The sequence below is a fragment of the Clytia hemisphaerica genome, unplaced genomic scaffold (assembly GCF_902728285.1).
Source record: "Clytia hemisphaerica strain Z4C2 unplaced genomic scaffold, Clytia hemisphaerica genome assembly, whole genome shotgun sequence".
Classification (NCBI taxonomy): domain Eukaryota; kingdom Metazoa; phylum Cnidaria; class Hydrozoa; order Leptothecata; family Clytiidae; genus Clytia; species Clytia hemisphaerica.
The window spans coordinates 1,200,073-1,226,148 of NW_027103890.1; the positions used below are offsets into that span (position 1 = coordinate 1,200,073).

The following is a 26,076-nucleotide window of genomic DNA, read 5'->3' on the forward strand; positions in this document are numbered from 1 at the left end:
TCTTACTTTACTTTTTTGCTTTTCGAATATTTATCGAGACAAAAAGACCCTTTAAATCTTTCAAAACGAGGCTGCGAACAAAAAGCACGTTTCAAAACACGAGATAAACATTCCATCGAATTTTTAGTCTAGATTCGATCTCAAGAAACCAAATTCCTCAAGGAGGACTGAGGACGTCAACCAAAGATCTTCAAGCATGGCTCAATACAATTTTAAGAAGATCCAAGTTATTCCAACGTCAAAGGTATTCGTTTTTTAACTTACTTTTCCAGTCAATCTTTATTTTATGAGAAAAGTTAGTTTGCTTAGAGCATTTGGTATGGAGTTCGTTCCAGTCCTTAGTTATCAGGGAAGCTACACTGTAAGAGCCATACTTTACCGTATTGGTTGTTGGTGGTTCAAGTTTCTTGGGTGACTGTCTTGTACCTTCGTGTACAGGAGAGTATCTAAGGTAGTTTAAAAAGTATTTAGGTAGATTATTTTGAATATGGTCGAGAGCAAAAAGGCAGTTCTTTACTTTGAGTTGTTTTTTGATTGGCCAAATACAGTATACCAGGCGTAGTTAATTGATATAATCGATAATTTTGAGTAATCGATAAATAATCGATAAGTAATCGATGGATTAGATATCGATTAACCGATAGAATCGTTAGGTAATCGATACTAAAGATTTTTTCAAAGCTCGATTATTTATCGATCAATTTTGTCATCGATTGTTTATCGATTATACTTCGATTAAATTAAGTATCGATTAAAAATCGATCGGCTATCGATCACAGCTGTCGGTCACGATCGATATATAATCGATAACGTTACGTGAGCGAAGATAAGTAAATAATTGATAAGTAATCAATGCACGAACGATAAGTAATCGTCGATTGTGTTAACAATCAATACATGATTGATAAGTAATCGATAGGTTGTATGTAGTCGATATGTGATCGATAAGTAATCGATAGCTTGGAAATAATCGATCGCTGATCGATACTCAAGATTTTTGAAGGTCTGATTACCTATCGATTCTATCGGTTAATCGATATCTAATCCATCGATTACTTATCGATTATTTATAGATTACTCAAGAGTATCGATTATATCGATTAACTACGCCTGGAGTATAGACCTAACTCTTCATACAAAAATTACGGGAAACGCATGTTTGGACTTTGTACCCTATGCTGCACTCAAGCACTTAAGCCAAAGTCCCGCAAAGGCGGGACAAAAATCAGTTTTTTGAAGTTTGCAAAAAAACGCCACATAGAAGATCTTTCAAATTCAGTATGTGAATAGAGCAGTAAAAAATACAACTTTTCTATTTTTCCTTTTTTTTGCAAAAGTTCTAGGAATACAAATAAAGGGATAATGATGATTGAATACTATCCATTGATGTCCCGCGGCACTATCGTAAAGCTAGAATCGCTTCGCATACTCTTCGCTTGAGAAAATGATTGACAGATTGAAGTTTTCACCCGCGCAAGAGTTCGCGGAGCGTTCCCCGCTCAATCCTCGGACCGCGCTAAAAATGGTAGACTGAGCTGGTTGGAAGTTGTTGGAATGTTTACAAGGCTCTTGACAGAAAATTGTTTGTTTTATTGTCAATGATGACAGTGTGGTTTTTAATTTTGTTAGATCTGACAAATTGATGTTTGTAAGTGCACTTTATAGTTTTGATTCCCGTTGAAGAATCATATTCTGGTTTTCATGTTATTAGATGCTGTTTTAGAGCTTTAGGTCTACACTGAAATAGAAGATCTAATAAAGAGTGGGCGAGCCGAGTGTCTGCTATGTTAAAAGTGTATAACTCGCAAGGCTTTATTTTGAAGAACTTTTTCGAAAGAGGCTTGAGTGGTATGACCTAAAGTTTGAAGACAATAGTTTATATGTGAGTCAAATAAAGCATACCAGACGTCCGCGCTCGATAGGATCGATCATCGGAACGCCTCGATGACGGATCGATATGTGATCGATGGATTACTTAACGATCCGGATGGGAGATCGATGGAAGATTCAGCCATTAAAAAGTCTTGAGTATCGATCCTTCGTTGATCCATTATCGAGCTAGTATTTCAATCGAGTATATCGATTCGTCATCGATCGTTAATCAATTTGTCATCGATCGTTAATCGATTCATCATCGATCGTTAATCGATTCTTCATCGATCTTTAATCGATTTGTTAGGCCAAAAAAAAAAGTAGTCTTGTTTCCGGAAATCGGCCGCGTGAACTTTTTTTTTGAAAAAATATATCTCACCCGGCCGCAAATAGAAAAAAACAGTGAGCTCGTCGCAATAAAAAAGATACATAAAGAGTTTATTTTCCATTTTACGATTTTACGATCCATTTAACGATTGTATTCAAAGATTTATAAAGAGTTTATTTTCCATTTTACGATCCATTTAACGATTGTATTCAAAGATTTACGTATGTCACTTGTGTTTTGAAAAAGAAAATCTTCTGTCACAAATGTTTTCTACTTTCCTGTTTTATGTTGTTGTGAATAGAATTACCTTAGAGTACAGCTTCTTCTTAAAATTTCGTTTTTTCAAGTAAAGAGACATCGAACCTGGATTATTTTTTCGTACACGTCAATTAGAGTTTTACTAGGAAAATTGAAAAAAAAAAATATTTTCCGGCCGCCCGGGTGAGACTTTTTTTTCGTCACCCGCATTTCCGGAAACAAAACTACTTTTTTTTTTGGCCTTATCGATCGTAAATCGAATTGTTATCGATCGTAAATCGAGATCGATAAAAGATTGATGATAGATCGATAAATAATCGATAACTAATCATAAGCTTTAAAAAATGCTATCAGCCAATGGACCAATAAAGCAAGATCCCTGTTAACCTCTCTGTTCAGATGCTCAGATTTAGATTCATCACAGCAAATAAGACTAGTGACGTCAGCAAAATGAATAGTTACTGAGTTTTCTAGGGAGCGATGGAGATAATTAATATAGATTTTTTTTTTTTTCTTCTTTATTGAAACAAAAACACGTGTACACTACGAACATATTACAAAACATTACTTAAACATAAAATATAGTCCCTCCCCCCGCTAGGAACTAACGTTATATCGCCAGAGGTACTAGACTATGTGAAAATAAATAAACAAGTAAATAAAGAAAAAATCTTGGAGAAGGAAGCTACAATTGTTAGGTAAAAGCCTAAAATAAAGCACCGCTAAACCTTCCAGTTTCGTTAAGAAATTCAACAACAGAACAAAGAATAGATTTATTTAGATTTGAAGTCAAACTTTCATCCCCATATAATAAAAGCCGACAGAAAAAAGGAGGGTTAAGCGGCGGATGAAAAATAATGCCTAGGGTCTGAAGTTTGTCGAACAAAGATTGTCTTGCATGGGAATATATAGAGCAGTGCAGAAGAAAGTGCTGAGTGTTTTCAACAGAGTTAGTTCGGCAACCACAGAAAGGGTCTAAAGTGTCGCGGAAGCCATGTCTAAACCGACCCGAAGTCGATTAAGAAAGATCACTCCTTGAATGTCAGGAACATCAAAAACATGAATTTCCTTGGGTCTCAAAAATTCATAGATTGCTTTTTTGAAAGTTTTAATTGAAGGTAGATCTCGTATATTACCTCCCAGAACATTCCACTGAGATATGCAGTACGGAAAAAAAGTGTTACGGAAACGCTCAGTTCGTATATTAAGAGGATAAATAGGATTTCTTGTTCTAAGGCCACCTGGTGCTGTAAGTCTTACTGGCAGGTAGTTACGTAAATACGAAGGGGCTAAATTGTTAATAATTCCATAGAAGAATGTCAGTGTGTGTATGTGTTCTTTTAACTAACTTTTGAAAACCCTCCACCCCTCATAACGTCAATTTGACGTTTTGCATTGTCAAATGAATATGGACGGCTCCCCTTAACGGCTTCAGGTCATAAGGGGGAGGGGTCAACGTTTATGTCGTCAAAAATAGTTGAAAAAGGAGGAAAATCTCACTTACAATAGAACAGAAGCTCCTTGCAGTCTCCCAAAGTCTTAATTTTGGCAAATCCTTAAGATTGGTGAACAATCATTTTTGTGCCACTTACAACTTTTTTCTTCTAGACCAAAAGTTTTTTTTTGTGGTGAAAAATGAAAGAAAATAGGAAATTTCCCCTTAAATGTGAATATTTTTTACAAAATTAAGCCCTTTTCTATCACAAAATCCCCATTGATCTAGAAAAGCTTGTAGTAAATTATTGCAGTATTTCTTACTCAGCTATACCACATATAGTTGCAACTTTGCCTAGAAATTGCAGGTTTTCAAGATTGGTAACATTTAAAAATACAATTAAATTTCTCAATTAATCAAAAAAATCTTTGAAAATCTTGAGGATGAGCCAATAGAAAATTCATGCTGAAGTTTTTGCTCAAAAGATGTCAAATACTGCAAATTCAAAAAGATTTCTTGTTATAGTATTCATTTAACTTAAAATTCCTGAAAACAGGAAACTGTGTCTATTTTTATCAAAAAGTAAACTATTTTGAATGTTGGAACTGGTTGGAAAACTTTCTAACTTGACATTCTGACTATAATACACAAATAGGCAATTTAGAGTAAACCAATCTCTTGGCTCAAAATGATTGATAGTAAATTCAATCTAAATTTATTCTATTTTTAGGATTTTATAGATATCGTTCTATCAAAGACTCAGAGGAAAACTCCTACTGTAATTCACAAGTAAGTTACTTTATAATATTGTTGAAAATTAAAGAAGAGCCAAGTGCTTCCTAAAGTTACTTTAATCTTTCATTGCACTATTTAATAAGGTTTATTTATTATCAGGAGGCTGAAAAAGCTTTAATCATCAACATCAGTGTCTAAAATCCTGTTGAAATCTTTTGATATTTTACCTTCTAAAGAATTTCCACAATGAATTTTTTTCCTTGCACAGTAAACATATTTTGCCATTTATCACCAAGCATACCAACACATTGACAATTGTTATGTTGGTTGAAAATTAAGTTTATTAACTCAAAAATTGCTATGTCAATTAAATTAAGTTTATTAAAGCATGGCCCCTCCGTTGTGATGGACCTTAAGTCCTACTCTCAGGTTGCTAATAAATGGGGGGTTGTTTTGAAAATTTTTCTGATTCTTAAAAATAGAGGGTTCTAATCGGGGTTTGAAATTATGCTTCTGAATACACCAAATAGGTAATCAGATGGTTTTGAATAAAGAAAGGGGATTTTCTTCATGGCAGCTAAAAGTGTTTTGAAAAATTCAACGCTATCTTTGTCCTATCAATCCCTTCAATTTTCCAAATTCATTTTTAGACAATACCAAATCACAAGGATCAGATCATTCTATTTGAAAAAGATCAAATACACACAACAGAATTACCATGACAAACTAACTCAAATTATAACCGATTTTCCACGAATGGAGGTAAACATTTTAGGAAAGAACCTAAGTTATGAAATCTTCCATATGTCAATAACTTACATTTTTTATTAGTGTTTTTTAATTGAAACAAAGGATTTATAATTAACCTTATTCATTACTTTTTTTATTTTGTTATATTTTTAGGATATACATCCATTTTATGCAGATTTAATGAATGTCTTGTATGATAAAGACCATTACAAATTGGCTCTTGGTCAAATCAACACAGCAAGACATCTAATTGATAAGTAAGTTTAGAATCCTCCTTTCTCTAAAAAATCTCAAGCTTGTGAATTCCTTTTCAACCTTGGATTAACTCACTTAATAGGACAACCTTCATATGTATTTAACTTAAATTACAATATATCAAACTATTTATTCCTATTCCTTAGTGTTGCCAAAGATTATGCTCGTTTAATGAAATATGGAGACTCAATGTATAGATGTAAACAACTGAAAAAAGCTGCGCTTGGTCGAATGTGTACCATAATGAGAAGACAAAACCAAAGTTTACAATATCTTGAACAAGTCCGTCAGCATTTGTCTCGTTTACCGTCTATTGATCCAAATACAAGGACTCTTTTACTAACAGGTTTTCCTAATGTGGGAAAATCAAGTTTTATGAATAAAGTAACACGTGCAGATGTTGAAGTGCAGCCCTACGCTTTCACAACAAAATCACTTTATGTTGGACACACAGATTACCAATACTTACGCTGGCAGGTATGTATTACATTTCTTAAAAATGGCTATTTGAAAGTTCAATGTTTCGTTTTAATGAGTTCACCTGGTTACTGCATTTGCTACTGGTAGTAGTTTGATGTTTAGTTAAGAAAATGGACCCATAGACTATGTATAGAAACACAAAATACTTTACAATTTCAATTAAACCACTATACCTTGAACATTAGGTTGTTGATACACCTGGAATCTTGGATCATGCTTTGGAAGAGCGTAACACAATTGAAATGCAGGTACCACTTTTTGTCATCCTCATGCATCCAAGCTCTAACATAACACTTTCAGAACTGCTTGCTCTATTTACAGATTTTGTGCTTCAAATTAAGTTCTTGTTAGACATATTTAGGTCTTACACAAATTGAAGACTGTTGTTAGTTTGTCTTTTTAATTAAGTTGCAATCGGATATTTACTTTCTTAGGCTATCACAGCTTTGGCACATCTACGTGCAGCTGTTCTTTATGTCATGGATATCAGTGAGCAGTGCAATAAATCGTTAGCTGAACAGATTGAACTTTACAACAGCATCAAACCTTTGTTTACTAACAAACCAATCATCATATGTTTGAATAAAGTGGATATCATGAAAATGGAAGAACTCCCCGATGAGAAAAAAGAATTATTTAAACAATTTGAGGAAGATGGTATGCAGTCATCCTGCCTCCTTTTTTAATTTTTTATATGATATGTTTTAATTCATTCCCAACCTAATTTCCTTCTCCCTACTCTTTTCAAACGGCCCATGCAAAGGTTTATAAACTTCACGCCTGGCTGAGTCTTTTTTTTAAGCGATATGTAAAATCATACCCAGTAACATAACACATGCAACACAAGGCTCAGTAAAATCTTAAACCTTTTTTGACTATTAGGTTGACTTAGATTTTTAGACTCCGATTGATCGAATTATTATCTTTTATTTTTTCTTAAAGGTGTTCCAATCATCCCAATGAGTAATCTATCAGAAGAAGGTGTGATGAAAGTCAAATCGGAAGCTTGTGATCGACTCCTCGCTCAACGCGTGGAAGTGAAATTGAAAAATGCTAAGAAAATGGATGAAGTTGTCAACCGACTTCATATTGCTATGCCTAAACCTCGTGATGATAAAGAACGACCTCCATTCATCCCTGAAGCAGTTAAAAAGAAAAGTAAGTCTTGTATTAATCAGCAAGTTCCTTTTTGCGTCTTTTCTCTGTTTTGTGATATATTGTATTGTAATGTACATAAATACTAGGTTTTCTTTGGGAAATATTTGTACAAATCAAGTTCTTAGAAAATCACGCACACCAAAAACAAAGTGTAATTTGTATAACCTTTCTCATTTTCAGTGAATAGCATGCAAGTGGACAGCTCCGACCGCAAACTACAGAAACATTTGGAGCAAGAGCTCTTGGAAGAGTACAAGTTTGATGACAAAGCCTTATACTTTGTCAAAGATGATGAAAAATATGATATCATTCCTGAGATTATCAATGGAAAGAATATTGCAGATTATATCGATGAGGATATCTTCGAGAAACTGGAGCAACTGGAAAAAGAGGAGGAGCTGAAAGAAGCAGCTGGCGTCTATGATTCAGATGAGGTTTGTATGTCTTGAATGATTAGGTGGTATGTCTGAGGTCTGCGGACAAGTTTCTTAGACTCTTAGAGACAAAGTTGGTCTCTAAAATGATACATGAATTTTGAAGATTATTTTTATTTGATAACTGATGATGGCGTAAGCCGAAAAGCTTTTTATCTTGAAATACCACTTTTACAACATGGCGATATCTCACTCAAGTTATGTTGAAGGTCTATTGGCAAAACTCTTATTCGAATATTGTTGTCCAATTGATGAGGAATCACTGTGATCTCCTCATCGCTGAAGAAGAAACCTTACAATTACAATTTCATTTTCGTTGTTTAGGAAGAAGAGAATTCAGAAGACGAGGAAATCAGGAAAACAGCTGAACTGTAAGAAAATGTTTGTATGACAACTTAAAACTCTGCTTTTGAATTCTAACAACCCAGACTACTAGGTTAAAATGAAATGACAGGTGTGCCCGAACAGACGGACCCTTAAAAGACACAAAACCTTTTAGATTTTCTTTTACATTTTGGTCGATTTTAGTCAAATTTTGGGAAATGTGACCCTCTTAGAGAGAAATTGATTTTATAGTCTTCAGAGAGCCTCTCGAGTTTTGATAAAGGAACCCATACCACTTTCATATACCCAGTTTGCTTGCGCTGACGTAATTTAATTGTATTGCTTTTTCAGTAATGGTAGTGGTACGTAAGATATGAAAAGTTGATTAAAATTATTAGTTCAATTTGTAGCTCTCTTTTGGATAACTTCTTTTACCAGGATTCGTAAAGAAAAGAAAATTCGTTTACAAGAACATCGACTGAAGAAAGGACAAGCAAGCAACGGTCCTGTCTTGCCAAGAAAAGCTTCTATTCGGGTACGTTTTAAAATTTGTGAACATATTTGGGGTTGTTTGTTGACTATCCTAGAAATCTGCTGTATAAATCATTGCAGGATCTTTTCTGTCCCCCTGTCGCTTTGAGTCTTTTTCCTCGGTTTTACGGGTCAGAATTACGGGTTGCTTCAAACCGTTTCAGTCACTCCACCGGCCTCATAATTGCAAATACACAAACTGGCTTCAGGTATCTTTATCAAATTTAGTTGACGATAGCGCATGACATTATAACGGAAAAATCTTGGAACTCGTAAAATATTTATCGTATTTTAACTATTTATCGTATTTTAACTATTATTTATTCTCGATATTCATAATATTTTAGTTGGAGAACTTCGGGCGATCGCGTAAACGAAAGAGCGAAGAAGCAATGGAACTAGACGGAGATGTCGAAATGGTATGCAAGATAGTTCTCTATCTCTATGAATAACATTGAAAGTCCTAATCCGTCCTATGCAATAATAATCTTTCTGTAATTCGAACTAAAACATTTGTCCCCTTAGCCTTGAGATTCATACAAAATTCTGAGATGCCTTGGAGTTTTTACAAGATCTTCTCTAATTGGTCATTTAAAGTGATGGAGATGACGCGTTCTTTAGAAAAAGTAATAAGATTCTTTTATTACATCTTAACGACCAACCAAATCAAATAAGAGCTTGTAAAAACTCCATCTCGTCCCGAAATTCTCTCCATGATCCAAATCTTTCTATAATTCGAAGAAAATTCTTGGCCCCTTGAAAATCCTTGGCCCCTTGAAAATCGAATTAACAAGAGTCAACTGCATTGGTCTAGGATATTAAAAGTTCCAGGAAGCGCTTAAGCTAAGGGTCAATTTTAGTTAGCTCGTTGAGCCCAAAACATCAAAACACCAGCTCTCGGCTAATTGACTAGCTAGCTAAGACTGTAGCTTCCAATTCAAATTCAAACAAATATCCAAATTGACCGGCTGTAAATAGACACAACATTACGCAACTTACTTACGGGCTCTGACCATAGTCGAAAGATTGATTTTAGTATTTGAACATTAAAGGGACATTAAAGTAGTAAAATGTAAACATTGCGCGAACCACGTGTCATTAAAGAGAACAATTGACTGTTTATCTATGAAAAATGGGTGAAAAAGCACTCTTTTCAAGATTTTGAGTTCTATTTTTAGTTCGGTAAAAGAAATCTTTTCAAAATCGCCGAAAATTAGCTCTTCAAAGTTGAAATACCCTTCTTTGCAGTATTCATTTTCTTCTTTATCAATTTTTTTTTCATTTCGATTCATAAATTTCCAGACTTAAGGATAGTTGGCCTAACAGAAAATGTATAACATGCCAAAGTTTTGTTAGCTAATGCAGGCTGAAATTTGTATTTTGTCGTGGCAAATATTAAAAAATCACTATGGTCAGAGCCCTAAAGTGACCTTTGACTTTAATTTTCTCCTTCTACCATTTTAGAATAGCGACGGAGAGTCTAAGCCTCGATCTCGATCAGCCGTCAAGAAAATTGTCAAAAAACGAAAGTTGGAAAAGAGCGAAGCAAGGAGTCAATCGGCCGCTGCTCACCGTTCCAAGAGCTTAAACACGCCGCGCGACAAGAGCGGTATCAAGAATCCCGAAGATCGCGAGAAAGCAAAAAAGAAGGCAAGATTGAGTCAACGAAAAATGAATTACATGGGGAAAGCTGGTAAGTTTTCTTCCTGTAGAATGAGAGGAAGATATTCTGCTTACTATCGGGTACCTAATAGCCGTCCCCCCCCCGTTAATTAATTTTTCGAAAATTTTCCACCCAGGACAATCTTATTCCAACCTCCCTCCCGCTTATTAATTTTTGGGAAAATGTTTTTGAAAGTTCCCATTTTTGTCTTAATTCTGCTGTATTAGCCTCCTTTTCAAACATTTTCCACCCAGGACATTTTTATTCCAACCTCCCCCCCCCCCCGCTTATTAAATTTTGAGATTTTTTCCAACCCCCCGGCTATTAGGTACCCGAGAGTATGTAAACTCGTTCCTTCTCAGAAATGGTAGAAACAAAGCTTGTATTTAGGCAGGCAGCTTTTAAGCAGGGAACTTGCTTGAATTAAATGACCATTGTGAGCACTGCACACGTCTCAAATCTAACCCTTACTATTGACCATTTCTTTCAGGCGAATCGGACCGTCACATTCACGAAAAAATGCCCAAACATTTGTTCTCTGGAAAGCGAAAACAAGGGAAAACTGACCGTCGTTAAATTGTTTTTCATGATTTTATATATGACAAATTTTTATTATTTTGGGTGTGTCGTGGTAAAGAAAATTATTGAGCCAAAAACAGAGTCTTCTTTTTTTAATCTTCCGAACCTTTACAACATACTCCAGGAAATATTATTCTCCGCTTTTTCGCAAAAATTAATATCGTAAAATCTCATGAGAGAATTTAAAAATTGACTTTTGACATCGGTTTTGACGAAAAGGTCCCAAAAAGTTTTGATTTTTGGTAAAAATGCATTTTGGGGAGTAAAAAACAGCTGAGTTTAAGTTCATTTGCGAAACTAAATCTTACTCAACTCATTTTAAATTGTAAGGCTACGTAAAGGAATCTGCCTAGGATGGCGGTTCTTTTAAATCTTTTCTCTTTTTCGTTTGGGGATGGCTCAACCTAACCGTTAACCAAACTTCTTCAGACTAGTAGCAACCATATTCAGAGATCCGCTCGAAAGTCCTTATATAAGTTTATGGATCAGCAATTGTGACCTAATGGAATAAAGATACAGCTGCCCATAGTCGTTTACAGTTAAAGCTTGCGTATATCTTAAATTGATTTGTTTTGCATATTTTTTGATTAAAAATAAAACCAAACCCAAGAGACGAAAATTTTCTTGAGGAAACTTGCTTTTTACTCTAAAGGAAAAACTCGCGAGAATTTGGGAATTTATTTTCGCGAGTAGCTCATCCAACTATATTTCACGAGAATAAACAGATTTGACCATATTTCGTGAGCGAAGTAACTTTCGCACCGGAATTTTTTGCGGAACTTGCGATTTGACCGAAAAATCGTGAACTTGCGAAAGTCTGTGGCAAAAAAATCGACAGTTCATACTTTTTCCTTTAGGGAAAGACAAATAACTAAAAACATAGAATTAATACCTTTTTGGAAAGATAATTTGAAGCAGATTGCTTTAACCTTTCCAGCGCGCAACTTTTTAAATTTTCACGCTGTCAGCGCGCAACATTTTTTCAGAAAATAGACATGTTCAGTTATTTGATCATAACTCAAGAACTAGGAATCTTTAGAAAAAAAGTAAGGTATCCCTGAAAAGCTACTTAAATTCTACAACTTTTAGACCAAGTACCAATCCAAATAAAATATTCCAACAAAAATGGTAGCATCACGTAAACCACAGTTTTTTTTCACGTTTTGCGGTAATGTCACTTTTTTTGCATTTTTCACTTCTAGAGCAAATAAAAGTGGGGGGAAATTAATTAAAAAATCTGTCTTTGGCTATTCATCAATCTATACATCATTTGAAGTAATCTACCAAAAATCAGCATCCAGAAAAATCTGTATGTGTCACACCAGCCTCCCAAATATCGGTCACTTTTGCCAAAAATCACGATTTTCGGCTAAAAAAATCCAATATATACAATTTTGAAGTATTTTGATGATAATGTGTTTCCAGAAGCAGCTACAACATCAAAAATGGTGTAAAAGTATTCCCCAACTATCTAAACAACACTTTCAGTCAGTATTCATAGCTCCTGAAGCTTTTGAAGGGTATCGGCTACCGTGAAACTAGATGGCATAGTCGGCGACAGTTGCAAAGTTTCCAAAAACCGTAAGCCTTTTGAGGCAAACTCATTGCTATCAAATCTGGTCTCTTTTGCCCATAAGGAATGCTAAATGTCATCATAATAATTCCATGTGGCTGTTATGTGGTTCCTGCCATCATTTTGGTCCATATAAGCTGTAATCAGGACATCGTTATGAGCCAAGAATTTCGGGGATCGATCGACCGTTGCTGGGGAGCGAGCGAAGAAGTAGTGCAATTCAACATAAATCCAGGCTTTTCAAATTCTTTGGTGCTCCTTTGAAATAAATGAGGTGTAGAAAACACTTTTGCATTGAATTTGTCCACTTTCCATGCTCCAACCTGAATAAAAAGTAAAAGTACTGTAAGTTTGGGTCGACTCCGATGGTTTGTCGAGAAAAGTGGTCAAAATGACAAATAAATGGAATTTTATGCTAAAAACAAAACACAAAATATAAGATATACTTACTGGATGTTTTGCCATTATAAAAACAATGTTTCCATGAAGAAAAGTGGCCTAAACCAGTCAAAAAATCCAAGAACTTTAGCAGTAAGTTTGAAAAACCCATTTCTTGGTCGCCATCTTGATTCAGTGTTTTTCTCTACCTTTTCTCCGAAATCTGCTGCCTCACCACGTGATCAAAACATTACATCACCATATATCAAAAGAAAGCTTAGAACCTCTACTTTCCGTTTCTCTTTACTTCTACGGCTAGCAAAGAAGCCAATGGGAGAAATATAGCTTAGAAGATCACTATGTCAAAAAGACGACTATACTCGTCTGCCGGAACGTATGCTCGACGACTATACTCGTCCGCCGGGCTGAAAAGGTTAAGCTTTAGAGAAAATTTGAAAAAAAGAAGTTTTTTTCTACTCAATCAAATATTTTATTGTGTACCTTTCTTAAACATTTAATCTCACCGATTTCGATAACATATTCCGATTTCATATATTGTTGTAGATATCTAAAGTTAAAGCTTCTTCTAATAGGTCCATTTTGACCATTTTATGAATTTTATTTGTCGCCTCTATTTGGACTTATGAAAGATGTACTTTGTTGAGGATTCTATCTAACCCTTTCGGGCTTAAACTCGATGGTTCGTTCGTTCGTTCGTTCGTTCGTTCGTTCGTTCGTTCGTTCGTTCGTTCGTTCGTTCGTTCGTACGTACGTATTTATGTAATAGTTTATTTCATGTTGACGAAAAGGTAGCAACAAAAGGCTACTTTACAATAAAAAAAAGCTAATGTTTTGTTGGCAGCTCATCGCCGCTGCTACCGAGGCTAATATTGACAGCTTTTGGTTGGCAAAGTTTTTGTTTGTTTTTATCAAGCAAAGATTATCTGTCCTAGGACTTCCTCTCACACGCCAAATGAAATCACCATCACATTCGGAGTTCCATTTCTTAGCTTTTTCGCACATCTCTTTGATTTTTCTTCTTTCATTGATGGTGAAATCATCGGTGATGCTTAGGTGATATCCAAGACCTTCAACTTTTTTAAGTTGCCCATGATGATTTTTTTTTTCTTCTTCACTTTGTAAAGTCACTTTTATCGGACGCGTTTTCCTCGGCCTATTTTCATGTTCGAACCCAATACGATGTTAATGCGTTGGTTTGATGTCGCGGATGCCGATATATCCTTGAGCAGATCCTCAATTTCCTTTTTGTCCTCTTCTTGATCTTCTCCTCTTCGTTTCTTCAATTTGTTCAGCGAATCCATGAATTATGATGTTTTTTTTCTTTGATTCGATATCGCGTTTTTCTCTCCTCGCCTCTTCTTTTTGTTCCGCAACAACAGATTTAAGATTTTCCTTGTGTGCTTTTGTTATATCAGCGTAGTATAGTAGTATAGGTTTTACGTGATGACTCTTTTATAAAATCTTTTATTTATTGTATCATTTTCCTTGTTTTGTCTTCTAAGTTGTTCATCTTTTCTGTTAGGATTTTGTCGATGTCGTTGTTGATGACTATTCTCGGTTTTTGAGTTTGTTGTTTCAGTTTTTTGATTTCGTCGTCTTTCTTAGCAATCTCCTATTGCATCATATGGTACGTGTTTTCTCCGATTTTACTTTTTAAGGATCTCGTTATTCGCACACAATTGTGACATACATATTGATTATTATACGTGTTAGCGAAGATTTGGAGTTGGTAAAGTGGCAATTGTGTGCACTCGTAATGTACCATACGTTGACAGCTACGGTATTTGAGTCGATTTTGATCTTCATCATCAATACACGTAACAAGGGTGCGTGTTGCAGTTGTGTTTGCAGCTTCAATTGGTGGATCTTGGGTGTTTTTGTCGCGATTTTTGTTCATATTTAGCGAATTTTGATGCTTTTTTGAGTTTCCACCATTTTTTGAAGTGCGCTGCAGTCGCACGTCTTAAACGGTATGAGTTTTTATAAGATACTTCACTAGTTGTTCATTTAAAGTAATAGAGATGACGCTTTCTTTAGAAAAAGTAACAAAATTGTTTTATTGCAGGTTAACGACCAACCAAATCAAATAAGATTTTCTAAAAACTCCAAACCATCCTGTCTAAACAGGGACAAAATCTGAGATTTTATTTCTTTTTAATTCTATGTTATGTATGTAAGGTAACTATTCTTTGCCATGGTGTGAGCACTACTATGGGTTATCTCACAAAGATAAATTGTATTTGTGCGGTAAATAAAGTTTTTGATCATGTTGTTTCTCTCCCCTCCCGAAATAACCAAATCTCATCACATGACTTTCTCGGGAGATAGAGAAGCCTGTTATTAACGAAAACCTAATAAATGGGAAGAAATGAAAGATAATTCGTTGATATAAAGTTTGTCTTCTTCGGTACAAAATAAATAATTTAAAAAATAGTTAAAAATTCGGGTTCCATAATTTTCCATGGCTATCTTCTTTCGTGTAACGAATGTTCCAAACCCAAGGTTTATCTAAATAGATTTTAAGACATAATTATTAAGACATTGATTTCGAGTGCTCGTTAATTGAAATTTGTAATGGGACGTTTTCATCAGGGATTTTGCTTTGTTTTTTATAGGTCGAAATGAAAAATTAACTCTGGCAAATTCAAGTTACCGGGCGGACGAATTCTTAGCAAGCGTAGTGTATTGATTAGGCGGCAAATTAAATTTTTGGACCGGCGAATTGTATTTATTTTTCAAGCCTTGGACCGGCGAAATTCACCGTTCGTCGGACCTAAATCAGAGCCCTTATTTCATATTATTTGCCTTACTTATGGCCTTTGTATTCCAAAACGCAACAAATTAAAATTTATGGAAGTCTTGGAAATCAGACGATTCGCCAAATGGAGCTTAGAATTCTCAATGTTTCATCAATACAATCTCCATGCAAAAACGGGTCCCCTTACATTAAATACAATAAACTAATTTCTTCACCTTCAGCAGTATAATTTGTTAAGGGGACATCAAATGGCAATCGAAGGTCTCTTCCTGAAATTAAAAAAAATCGTTCTTTGAAAATTGAAAAAAACCAAAATCCCCAGATGAAGTAAGACTATCACCAATTGAATTTTTGTTGTTATCGATAATAATTATAGCGAGGGAAATCTTAAAAACCCATGTATTTTCGTATCATTACATGACAAGGCATGGAGTTTTGAAATAGCCATTTCACACGCATGTGTTTTTAAGATTTCTTTCTCTGCTGAAACTAACCTTCACATCCAGAGGAAAGCTGCAAAAAATCTTCATTTGAGCCCTATGGAAAAAGCAAGATATAATATCATATAAAAACATGCTTTCTTCAATGTTTATGATAAGATTAAGCGCAATCTTTGGCAAAACCCAAGAAAAAATTCTGAACAATCTTGGGGACACGAAAAGTTTTTTTTCACGTTGGTGCAATGCAACATGATCCATCCCACAAACCTGAAACGCTTTCTCGTGTTTCCACCTCATTTTTCTTTCAATCAATTTTGCTCCATTGTCACAGGGACAAAATCAGCGTGTCTTTTGGGTATTTCCCTCACTTTTTGTCCCATGAAACAAAAAAAGAAACCATGAGACATGAAATTTTCTTTTGTGTTGGTGGGATGGAGCATGTTGCATTGCACCAACGCCTAAAAAACTTCCGTATCCCCTTTACTCCCAGTTTTCAGAATTGGCTAAAGTAAATATGTGGATTTGCAAGTGATTTACGTGAAGTAAAAAAAGTAGGCAAATCTCACAAAAAACAAGAGCAGCAAAGCCTCAGTCAAATCTTACTGGTACTCACAGGAAAAAGTCATCAGATCACACGGGTGAGAAAACTTAAATTCCGACGCCGTAATTTTCAAAAATCAATTTTTGTGTGTGATTTTATAAACTGATAAGGTGTGATTGTTTTGGGAGTGTGATTTCCGATATCACACTGCGGAATTTTTCAAATAATTATTTTCATTTTTTAAATTCGGCGTGTGAAATCCAATTTAACACTTTTAAACTTCACTGAAAAGGCTTTATCGAAATCACACGTGTGATTTCTAATTTCCGCAGGCGAATAAAATGCAACCATATTCCAAGAAGTATAAAACTTACACTAAAAAACTCTAAAAACGTAGAAGGACAAGATAGACACAAGAAATCGCAGTCATTAGTTCCCACGGGTGGGAAAGTCAAATTAATAGGGTGGGAAAGTACAATTACCACCCTTGTACTACGCATGCGTAAAGAAAACCACAAGTGAAAATTGGGCCAAAACTGTTCAGATTGCATTCAAATAACATTATAAGGGTGTATTCGATCAGTGTGTAACACAACGCTAAAGGTGAGGCGTCCCGCAAGGGTGGCCTCATTCGTTCGCAATGGACTTGCATCGCAAGGGCTCGGTGGATCGGTGAGACGGGTTTGAGGTCATTAAATTGGCTCTCTAGTGCAGCTCCACTGTTGTGACAAAAGTGCCGGGATTCTCAAAGTAGCGCAAGTAGACAGAACGAATGGGAGCTATCGAGCCAATGCTCACGAATGATCGAATACATTTAACAACTTATCAAATACAAATCAAAGCCATTTTCCAAAAAGCTGGGTGGGGAATCAAAATTTCGGCGTGTGATTTTTGATTTAACACATAAGATAAGCGAGTATAAAATGCCAATTCCAACGTGGGATTTTCGACTTAACACGCGAGGAGAGAGGGCCTGAAGTACGAAATTCGACGTGGGATTTTCGATTTAACACGTGTATTGTTCGATTCAGCACAAATGTCTAAAGCGTGTGATCCTGCGTTAACCACGTCGGAAATTCAATTATACACGTGTGATTTTGAGGGGTGTGATTTTGCGTTTCCCACCGGCGTAAAAACGAACCGATTCCCACGCGTGGGATAGCAGTGTGAAATGTATACTTTCACACCGTGTGATTTTCACTTTCACACCGGTGTGATTTGATGACTTTTTCCTGTGACTTATTGCAGTACTTTTTCTTAGCTCTGAGATTCATCAGTACATAAATGCAGATAGCCAAGATGATAGACAATTAATTTAGTCTTTGATAGATTTCTTCCAGGTCTACTAATCACCTATTCTTAATTAGTCAAGATTACGTCTTTCTTCCTGTCGGAAAAACCCGAAAAGACCGGAATTTGACCCCTAGTGTTTCTTAACATAGTAATACAGGGGTCAAACTCAGTTTCATTTATTCTGTTGACTTACACATATAAATAATAAGTTACAAACGGTATACACACCATAATCTCGGGAGTGACAAGTACTCCAATTTCATATGAACGAATCATCAACTGTGTTCCATTCTTCTCCAAACTTCCCCAAGCTGCTTTCGATAAATTGGCGCTGTGTGAAGTGGGAAATAACGTTCTTATATGGTTCTTTACGTTCAGCAAGAGAGGGAAATTTCAATGTAAGAACAGTCTAAGAACCCATTTTAAGGATTTCAAATTCACATATCTTAAGTTGTGCAAGCCAAAAGAACCTCGTCCGTCATCGTGAGACATCTACCTACTGATACTTAACGTATGTGAGTGCCTAATATCCAATCGGATTTTAAGTATTCGAATTCGAAACTGATCGAAGTCAATCAAAATTAAATCTGCAATCTGCAATATCTGCAATAAATTGAATTCGAACGAGACTATGATTATCCAATTCAACCAATACGCGACATTGATTACTACTTACCTCGTAACGCAGAACCAAGCAGCTTCATCACAACGGGGAGACAGTCTAGTGTAACTCTTGATGTGAGGCGAGGCTAAACTTCGACCAATCCGAGTTGATCTCCATTGGCTAAAACGCAAATTCGTAATTAGAATCTTATATATGTTTTTTAAAATAGTTTACAGCCGGTCGTTTGGCGGTCTTAGACTAAACGAACTCTGTGCAAATTATATTTTCCCGCCTTTACTATGCCTGTAACGGACGATTACATCGCCTTATTTGAAATAGACAAAAACTAAATAAAAGGGAACAGTGAAAAAGTTACTGGAATATAAATGGAATTCAAAGAAACTGTGTACAAAAAAAAAACCTAACAGTAAAATATTCATCTTTGTTATTAAAAGATTTGGATTTCTCCCCGCTCAGAAATATATTTTCAACGGTTTTTTTATAATTGAATCATTTTTGGAGAAAGGGCAATATTAGCACACACGTAATAACAAAATACTTGATTTGAGAAAAAGTATTTTAGCCAGTACCATGCAACAGCAATAAGGTGGGTGATATTTTGAAAATAAAAAAAAATGAATAGGGACAGAATCTTGTGGCTTTTATTCGGGTAAAATAACAAAAAGACTTTTCATACCACAAGAAAGGTCTCATCCATCGTTGCTTCATGGCGTTTTCAACACTGAACGGTAAAGATCCACCGGCTTTTATGAAAAAAAATCAAAATTCTCAGTTAATAACTAAATCTTGAGACAACCATGCAAAAATGTAAAAACGCACAAGACACTTTTCTTGCATCGCCGTCAACACCGACATAAAAAAATGCTAAATTCTTGTTGGATTGGCATGGTATGGCATGGCATGTTTGAAACAAAAAAAAAACGGTCACTTTTTTCTTCAAACATCGAAATATCGAAGGAAAAATGGCCGTCACATCGTCCAACCCGTTCGCCCCCTGCTCCCTTCAATATAACGTACCTGAGTATCCTTCCAGGCTGTGTCTCACATTTTCCATCGTTGGAAAAACCTGAAAAATAAAAAAGAAAAAACCATCTGCGAAATCCATTTTTTGTGTAAGTCAGTCTCAAAATAATCTGTATTGAAAACACAAAAAAAGACAGCAATGGAAGATTTGGGAGAACAGACATTTTTTTCAAACACACTGTACATTTCGGATGCGTTTTTTATTATTTTTCAATATTTTCTATTTTTGTTATGTCTGATTTTGAACCCTGGGGAACAGTAGACTGAATCTGAAATGCTACAAAATCCTCTACGAATCCGTTATAGGATGCCAGCAGTCTAGGGAGGCACTGGAGACTTAATTTGACAGAATTACAAACAAAATCAGTTATCGGTTATTCTACAGTTATCATACAGTTGTCCTACAGTTATACTACAGTTACCCTACAGTTATCCTACGTTTATTCTAAAGTTATCATACAGTTGTCCTACAGTTATCCTACGGTTGTCCTACGGTTGTCCTACAGTTGTCCTACGGTTGTCCTACGGTTGTCCTACGGTTTTCCTACAGTTGTCCTACAGTTTTCCTACAGTTAACCTACAGTTGTTCTACAGTTATCCTACAGTTGTTCTACAGTTATCCTACAGTTATCATACAGTTGTCCTACGGTTGTCCTACGGTTGTCCTACGGTTGTCCTACAGTTGTCCTACGGTTGTCCTAAAGTTATCCTACAGTTGTCCTACAGTTGTCCTACAGTTGTCCTACGGTTATCCTACAGTTATCCTACAGTTATCCTACGGTTTTCCTACGGTTTTCCTACGGTTGTCCTACGGTTGTCCTACGGTTGTCCTACGGTTATCCTACAGTTGTCCTAAAGTTATCCTACAGTTGTCCTACAGTTAACCTACAGTTGTTCTACGGTTATCCTACAGTTATCCTACAGTTATCATACATTTATCCTACAGTTGTCCTACGGTTGTCCTACGGTTATCATACAGTTATCCTACAGTTATCCTACAGTTGTCCTACGGTTATCCTACAGTTGTCCTACAGTTGTCCTACGGTTATCCTACAGTTATCCTACAGTTGTCCTACGGTTATCCTACAGTTGTCCTACAGTTAACCTACAGTTGTTCTACAGTTATCCTACAGTTATCCTACAGTTGTCCTACGGTTATCCTACAGTTGTCCTACAGTTATCCTACAGTTGTCCTACGGTTGTCCTACGGTTATCCTACAGTTGTCCTACGGTTATCCTACAATTGTCCTACAGTTGTCCTACGGTTATCCTACAGTTATCCTACAGTTATCCTATAGTCGTCCTACAGTTATCCTACGGTTGTCCTACGGTTGTCCTACAGTTGTCCTACGGTTGTCCTACGGTTGTCCTACGGTTGTCCTACGGTTTTCCTACAGTTAACCTACAGTTGTTCTACAGTCATCCTACAGTTGTCCTACAGTTTTCCTACAGTTACCCTACAGTTGTCCTACAGTTATCCTACAGTTGTCCTACAGTTATCCTACAGTTGTCCTACAGTTGTCCTACAGTTGTCCTACGGTTGTCCTACAGTTATCCTACAGTTGTCCTACGGTTGTCCTACAGTTGTCCTACAGTTATCCTACAGTTTTCCTACAGTTATCCTACAGTTATCCTACAGTTTCCTACATCCTACAGTTGTCCTACAGTTATCCTACAGTTTTCCTACAGTTATCCTACAGTTGTCCTACAGTTGTCCTACAGTTGTCCTACGGTTGTCCTACAGTTATCCTACAGTTGTCCTACGGTTGTCCTACGGTTTTCCTACAGTTGTTCTACAGTTATCCTACAGTTGTCCTACAGTTTTCCTACAGTTATCCTACAGTTGTCCTACAGTTGTCCTACAGTTATCCTACAGTTAACCTACAGTTGTTCTACAGTTATCCTACAGTTGTCCTACAGTTTTCCTACAGTTATCCTACAGTTATCATACGGTTGTCCTACGGTTGTCCTACGGTTGTCCTACGGTTTTCCTACAGTTAACCTACAGTTATCCTACAGTTGTCCTACAGTTATCCTACAGTTATCCTACAGTTGTCCTACAGTTATCCTACAGTTGTTCTACAGTTATCCTACAGTTATCCTACGGTTGTCCTACGGTTGTCCTACAGTTGTCCTACGGTTATTCTACAGTTGTCCTACAGTTATCCTACAGTTATCCTACAGTTGTTCTACAGTTATCCTACAGTTATCCTACAGTTATCCTACAGTTGTTCTACAGTTATCCTACAGTTATCCTACGGTTGTCCTACGGTTGTCATACAGTTATCCTACGGTTATCCTACAGTTGTCCTACAGTTGTTCTACAGTTGTCCTACAGTTATCCTACAGTTTTATCCTATTTTAGTGTTCAGATAAAAGGCCAGTTCTAAGACTTTTGTCACCTCAAGCGAAATTATTATAAATCAGAGCGGAGCGAAAATCTGTTTTAATACACTCTATGCATCTAAAGCCTTACACATTCTCTTAAAAACAACCAAGTTGCTAGGGCTTGAGCAAATAAGCCGATTTTTTTATTTCGTAGAGTAAAAGCCTTTAATATAATCTAACTATGGCAGACGATAACCCTCGACCCATAAAGCATAAATATGGTACAGAGGTGGTCAAAGCCAAATTTTCGAAAATTAGGTAGAATATTAAGCCACCTCAGGCCAGACCCTAAAATTGGAGTTGGTAATAAAAAAAAGTGTACCAGGTTTAGTTTAGCTTTAGTATTTCTTTGCAAGGCGTTCCCAGTGGAGTTCTTCCTGCATTGCGAGAAACTCTGAAGCCATTCAGAAGTTAACCATTTATTTGGTTCAGTCCCCAGTGATCCAATGGACGAGAATTGACCAATAACTGACCAATCAGCTGTCACGTGACTTGCAGATGGCCCATGATTGGATAAAAGCTGAAGAGAAATAGAAATTCCAACTGTTTTAAGGGGGTGGGGAGCGTTTGTTACCACCACTAACTAAATCACATTGTCCAAGTAAGGTGAGTAGATCTCCTCTTGGGATCGGTCTATTTTCTAATCGCATGATCAAAAAGTTTGCAAAATAAATCGATTTTGGTACGTAAGCTCTATCTTTTAACAATAAAAAGACCAGTGTTTTTATAATGACTATGCTGTGATCCAAAGGCTACAAGAGGATTGGGGCCAAGTTTACAGTAATCTCATAATTTTGATAACATTAATAAAGAACACCAAACCTTTCTCAGCCTCATGTGACCCCATTTCAAGAGTGATTGCCCTCCATGTCTTCCTGGGACGGAGCCAATTATTCGAGCCCTAAAAAAGAAATATAATACCGGGTGTCTCTGAAAAAACTTCCCCCTGTTTGATTCAAAATTGCAAAAAAGTGAAAAAATATATTAGCTTGATTTTTTCGAAATCGTTTAGAGGAGGGTTTAACTTAAGTTTTGGTGTATGAAACTTTAAAATTGCTTCATTAGATCAAAAGTTATGACAAAAAGAGTAAAAAACTTTTTTCAAAAAGAGCGAATATTATACTGAGGTCAATGCGTAGATGTATATGTGTTGGTACAATTTGGTCCTAGATGATGATATCGTTGATTTTCAATGTAAAGTAAAATTAGCTTTTTCTGTGAGATTCAATCACAGAAAAAGAAACTCTTACTTTGCATTGGACATATCAAAAGATTGGAGTTTTTGTATCCATTTGGATAATTTGGCACTTCCATAAGCATTCATATATTCCTAAAAAAGAGACAGGAAAAAATTATAAACTCCAATAAAAGTGAATTATCGACAAACGAAAATTTGACCTTTAGAGGCTCCTATGGCTAGAGTTTTGCTTCAAATATATACCAATTTTGAGTGGAACTTAAAAACGTGTAACTCATGATACCCCCTGGTTCACAGGACGCACGGCAGAGAACATTAAAATACTAACTATCCAAACACAATACCAATTAGCTTTTCAAAACAAAGAGAAGTTAGCCCTCACCAATAAGTCATCTTTGAAATGATCTTGTTTTGTATTAGTGGTGTTTCCATCTTGGCTTTTCTTGAACAATGGACTTATCCATATCCTACAAAAGTGAAATCGTAAATTTAGAAAAATTCCAAAGTCCATTGCCCCGTAGCCCCGTAAGATAATCTACCCAGGTTGGCAGACCGCTTTGATATTTTTCATCTACATTTGGGATGTTTAATAAGTAATCTTTCGAGCAAGGTGAGTGGCTAAAGCAGCAAAATCGCACCAAAACGAACGCCATAAACAAAAAACATTAGAATCCACTCTCAAGCAAAAGGCAACACGCGGTTCTTAAAATGCTTATTGTTGTTTAATGTTATGGTTGGATACGCCATAAAAATGCGTTTTCGTTCATAGGCTAGCAAAAAGATCGCCCATTTGCCGTAATTGTTCTATCCCATACGTCCCAGGAAATTTTAACAAATGGAAAAAGATCGTACCCTTGTGATTTTTGGTTCCAGTCTTGTTCGATCAAATTTGCAGTATGTACGACCACTCTTAAACCATGGTCATATAGCAATAACATCATTTTTCTGCGTTGTAAAAAATACTAATAGAAGAATTAATTTCACCATGCTCCATATGGAACCTCGTTCTCAGCGTACTATGTTTTCTACGGATATCACGTAATAAATATCATTAAAGCGTCAGGTTCTCTCTGCGTAATAAAGCCTTAGTTACATGGGGAGCTCGTATTTTTCGTGAAGGTATTCAATTTCTCACCAAATTGAAAGGTTTGTTTTTAAATAAGAGTGATATCGTTTGCTTATTCATCAATTTTAATAAGCTTTTTGACATTGAATTGACACGAATGGGGAGCAATTTTTTGTTTATGCAGCACAATTTAACAATAGGCTCACACCGCCCTAATATAAAATATGATACGAAACGGGAACACCTATTACAAAAAAATAAAAACTTTAATTTCGAAAACAATCACGCGCCATATCACTATAAAATAGAAAATTCACATTTGGATTGTAAAACAAATAAACTTACGTATGATGTGTGCCATAAGGGATTGGTAACTTCGCCTTAAAAAGAAAAATTCCCTTGTTTAAATTAGCCTTACACTGGCAGATTTAAGACAATAGAGCAAGTACGTCGGAAACATGCGAAGGAGTGCAACGCTCGTTAAAAGACAAAAAAGGCAATGAAGTTAAAATTACAAATCCCTTCATCTGATAAGTTCGACATGGTCTGAAACCTTTAAAGCTATGAACAAAGGAGATATGACACAAAGATATATGGAAAAAACTGTATAAGTAAATTGAAGGCTTCGACTTCCAAAGTATTAAGAGCAAGTTTTGTAAAAACATTTTTAGGCTTAAAATTTTAAAACTTAAAACACCCGAAGGGTTCGTAAATCTTTGGCAATCTTATAAAGAACGTCTAAATCACACAGATCAGGACAGGTATTTCCATCTCATCGCGTCATTCTCGAAAAAGCTACTGGACTTACTTGGAGGAGGTCGATATTTTTTAAAGACATTGCGTCAGATTGTAAATTCATTTTCTCCTTCCCTTCACTACCATGAACGATCAGTAATGGTTTTGCTCTGAGGAAAAATAAAAAAATAATGAAATAAACAACCAGTAATGGTTTATCTGTGAGGAAGAACAAACTTTCGACAAGGAATTATTTACGATATGAATACCACTGAATTTCGTTTGGCTGTTCATGTACAGAGCAATAGATCATCTCATGACGTGAATCGTGGTTTGTATATAGAAAATGATCAGTTTAAGTTTATCCCGAGGTGCAAGAGTTCAAGAATTTCTATGCTGCTGATTCATAAACCATAAAAATCTCTCTCATTAGAATCATCTCCATAGAGCATGAATGAATAAAGCATGAAATAATCTCCAACAAACATTCATAAATGTTTCTTATTACGAACCTTGACTTGGAGGGATATTTGTTGACCAGCCATGGAATATCGATCATGTAGTTGAACTAAAAATAAGAGAGATCCTTTAAAACGACAGGTCAACAAAGACAGAACAAAGCGTTTTAATTTTGACAAGTGCAATAAGTTTCGATTTGTTTCAATATAATCTACAGTGGAGATGAAGAAAGGCTATAATTGTTGATAGAATTCGAATTGGATAGTGCATGTTGAAAAGATATTTAAGAGTGGAATATTATCAAACAAAAGACCATTTTTTGATTGAAAATATGTTAAGTCGTTAAAAGAAAATCGATTAACAACCGAAGAATAACAATATTTTTTTGGAGATTGCTGGAAAATTCTAAACAGAAAAACTCCAATTCGGTATCTTTAGGGCTGGCGAAATTTCGAAGAAAGAAAACCACATGGGTAGTCTCCTCTATTAAATTAGTACAAAAAAGAACCAAACCTGACAACTTTCGAGTAATTTCTCTGCATCCAAATTGAGAATATCTAAAAAGGTAAAAGATAAAAGAAATGTCATCGAATAGCAATCATCTTTTGAAGAATTTAACCAGGCTGAAACTTTTAAAACTACACGCTTTTACAAGAGCAATGTCACCGTGAGGGTGACTTTTGGTGAAAACCTAAGAATAAATGGCTAAGAAACTGCTGAATTCATGCCTTTTTTAAACCAATTGAAACCGATAACGAATTAGACTGAAAGTCACG

The 26,076-nt window shown here is 35.8% G+C and overlaps 2 protein-coding genes across 2 annotated transcripts in view; one reads left to right on the plus strand and one right to left on the minus strand.

Moving 5' to 3' along the window:
* The first annotated feature begins 53 nt into the window (after positions 1-53).
* LOC136808618 (GTP-binding protein 4-like) lies at positions 54-10,879 on the plus strand. The gene is made up of 14 exons (XM_067065156.1): positions 54-244; positions 4,624-4,682; positions 5,279-5,390; positions 5,532-5,635; positions 5,780-6,110; positions 6,299-6,361; positions 6,548-6,770; positions 7,056-7,271; positions 7,452-7,705; positions 8,030-8,076; positions 8,468-8,564; positions 8,908-8,979; positions 10,025-10,253; positions 10,714-10,879. Exons 1-14 carry the CDS (start codon positions 197-199, stop codon positions 10,797-10,799), a joined length of 1,941 nt encoding a protein of 646 aa, XP_066921257.1. The 5' UTR covers positions 54-196; the 3' UTR covers positions 10,800-10,879.
* A 4,274-nt stretch (positions 10,880-15,153) lies between these two features.
* Positions 15,154-26,076, minus strand: part of LOC136808636 (tyrosyl-DNA phosphodiesterase 1-like) — a 222,721-nt gene continuing 211,798 nt past the window's right edge. Inside the window, exons 4-19 of the mRNA XM_067065181.1 lie at positions 25,814-25,857; positions 25,354-25,409; positions 24,915-25,011; positions 24,452-24,486; positions 23,893-23,985; positions 23,423-23,507; positions 23,093-23,172; positions 22,665-22,743; positions 22,165-22,362; positions 19,449-19,497; positions 19,108-19,174; positions 18,483-18,590; positions 18,035-18,137; positions 16,027-16,069; positions 15,748-15,801; positions 15,154-15,282 (exon numbers count right to left, since the gene is read on the minus strand). Of these exons, the coding sequence (XP_066921282.1) occupies positions 15,209-15,282; positions 15,748-15,801; positions 16,027-16,069; positions 18,035-18,137; positions 18,483-18,590; positions 19,108-19,174; positions 19,449-19,497; positions 22,165-22,362; positions 22,665-22,743; positions 23,093-23,172; positions 23,423-23,507; positions 23,893-23,985; positions 24,452-24,486; positions 24,915-25,011; positions 25,354-25,409; positions 25,814-25,857 (1,265 nt within the window). The 3' untranslated portion in view covers positions 15,154-15,208. The remainder of the gene's footprint in view (positions 15,283-15,747; positions 15,802-16,026; positions 16,070-18,034; positions 18,138-18,482; positions 18,591-19,107; positions 19,175-19,448; positions 19,498-22,164; positions 22,363-22,664; positions 22,744-23,092; positions 23,173-23,422; positions 23,508-23,892; positions 23,986-24,451; positions 24,487-24,914; positions 25,012-25,353; positions 25,410-25,813; positions 25,858-26,076) is intronic.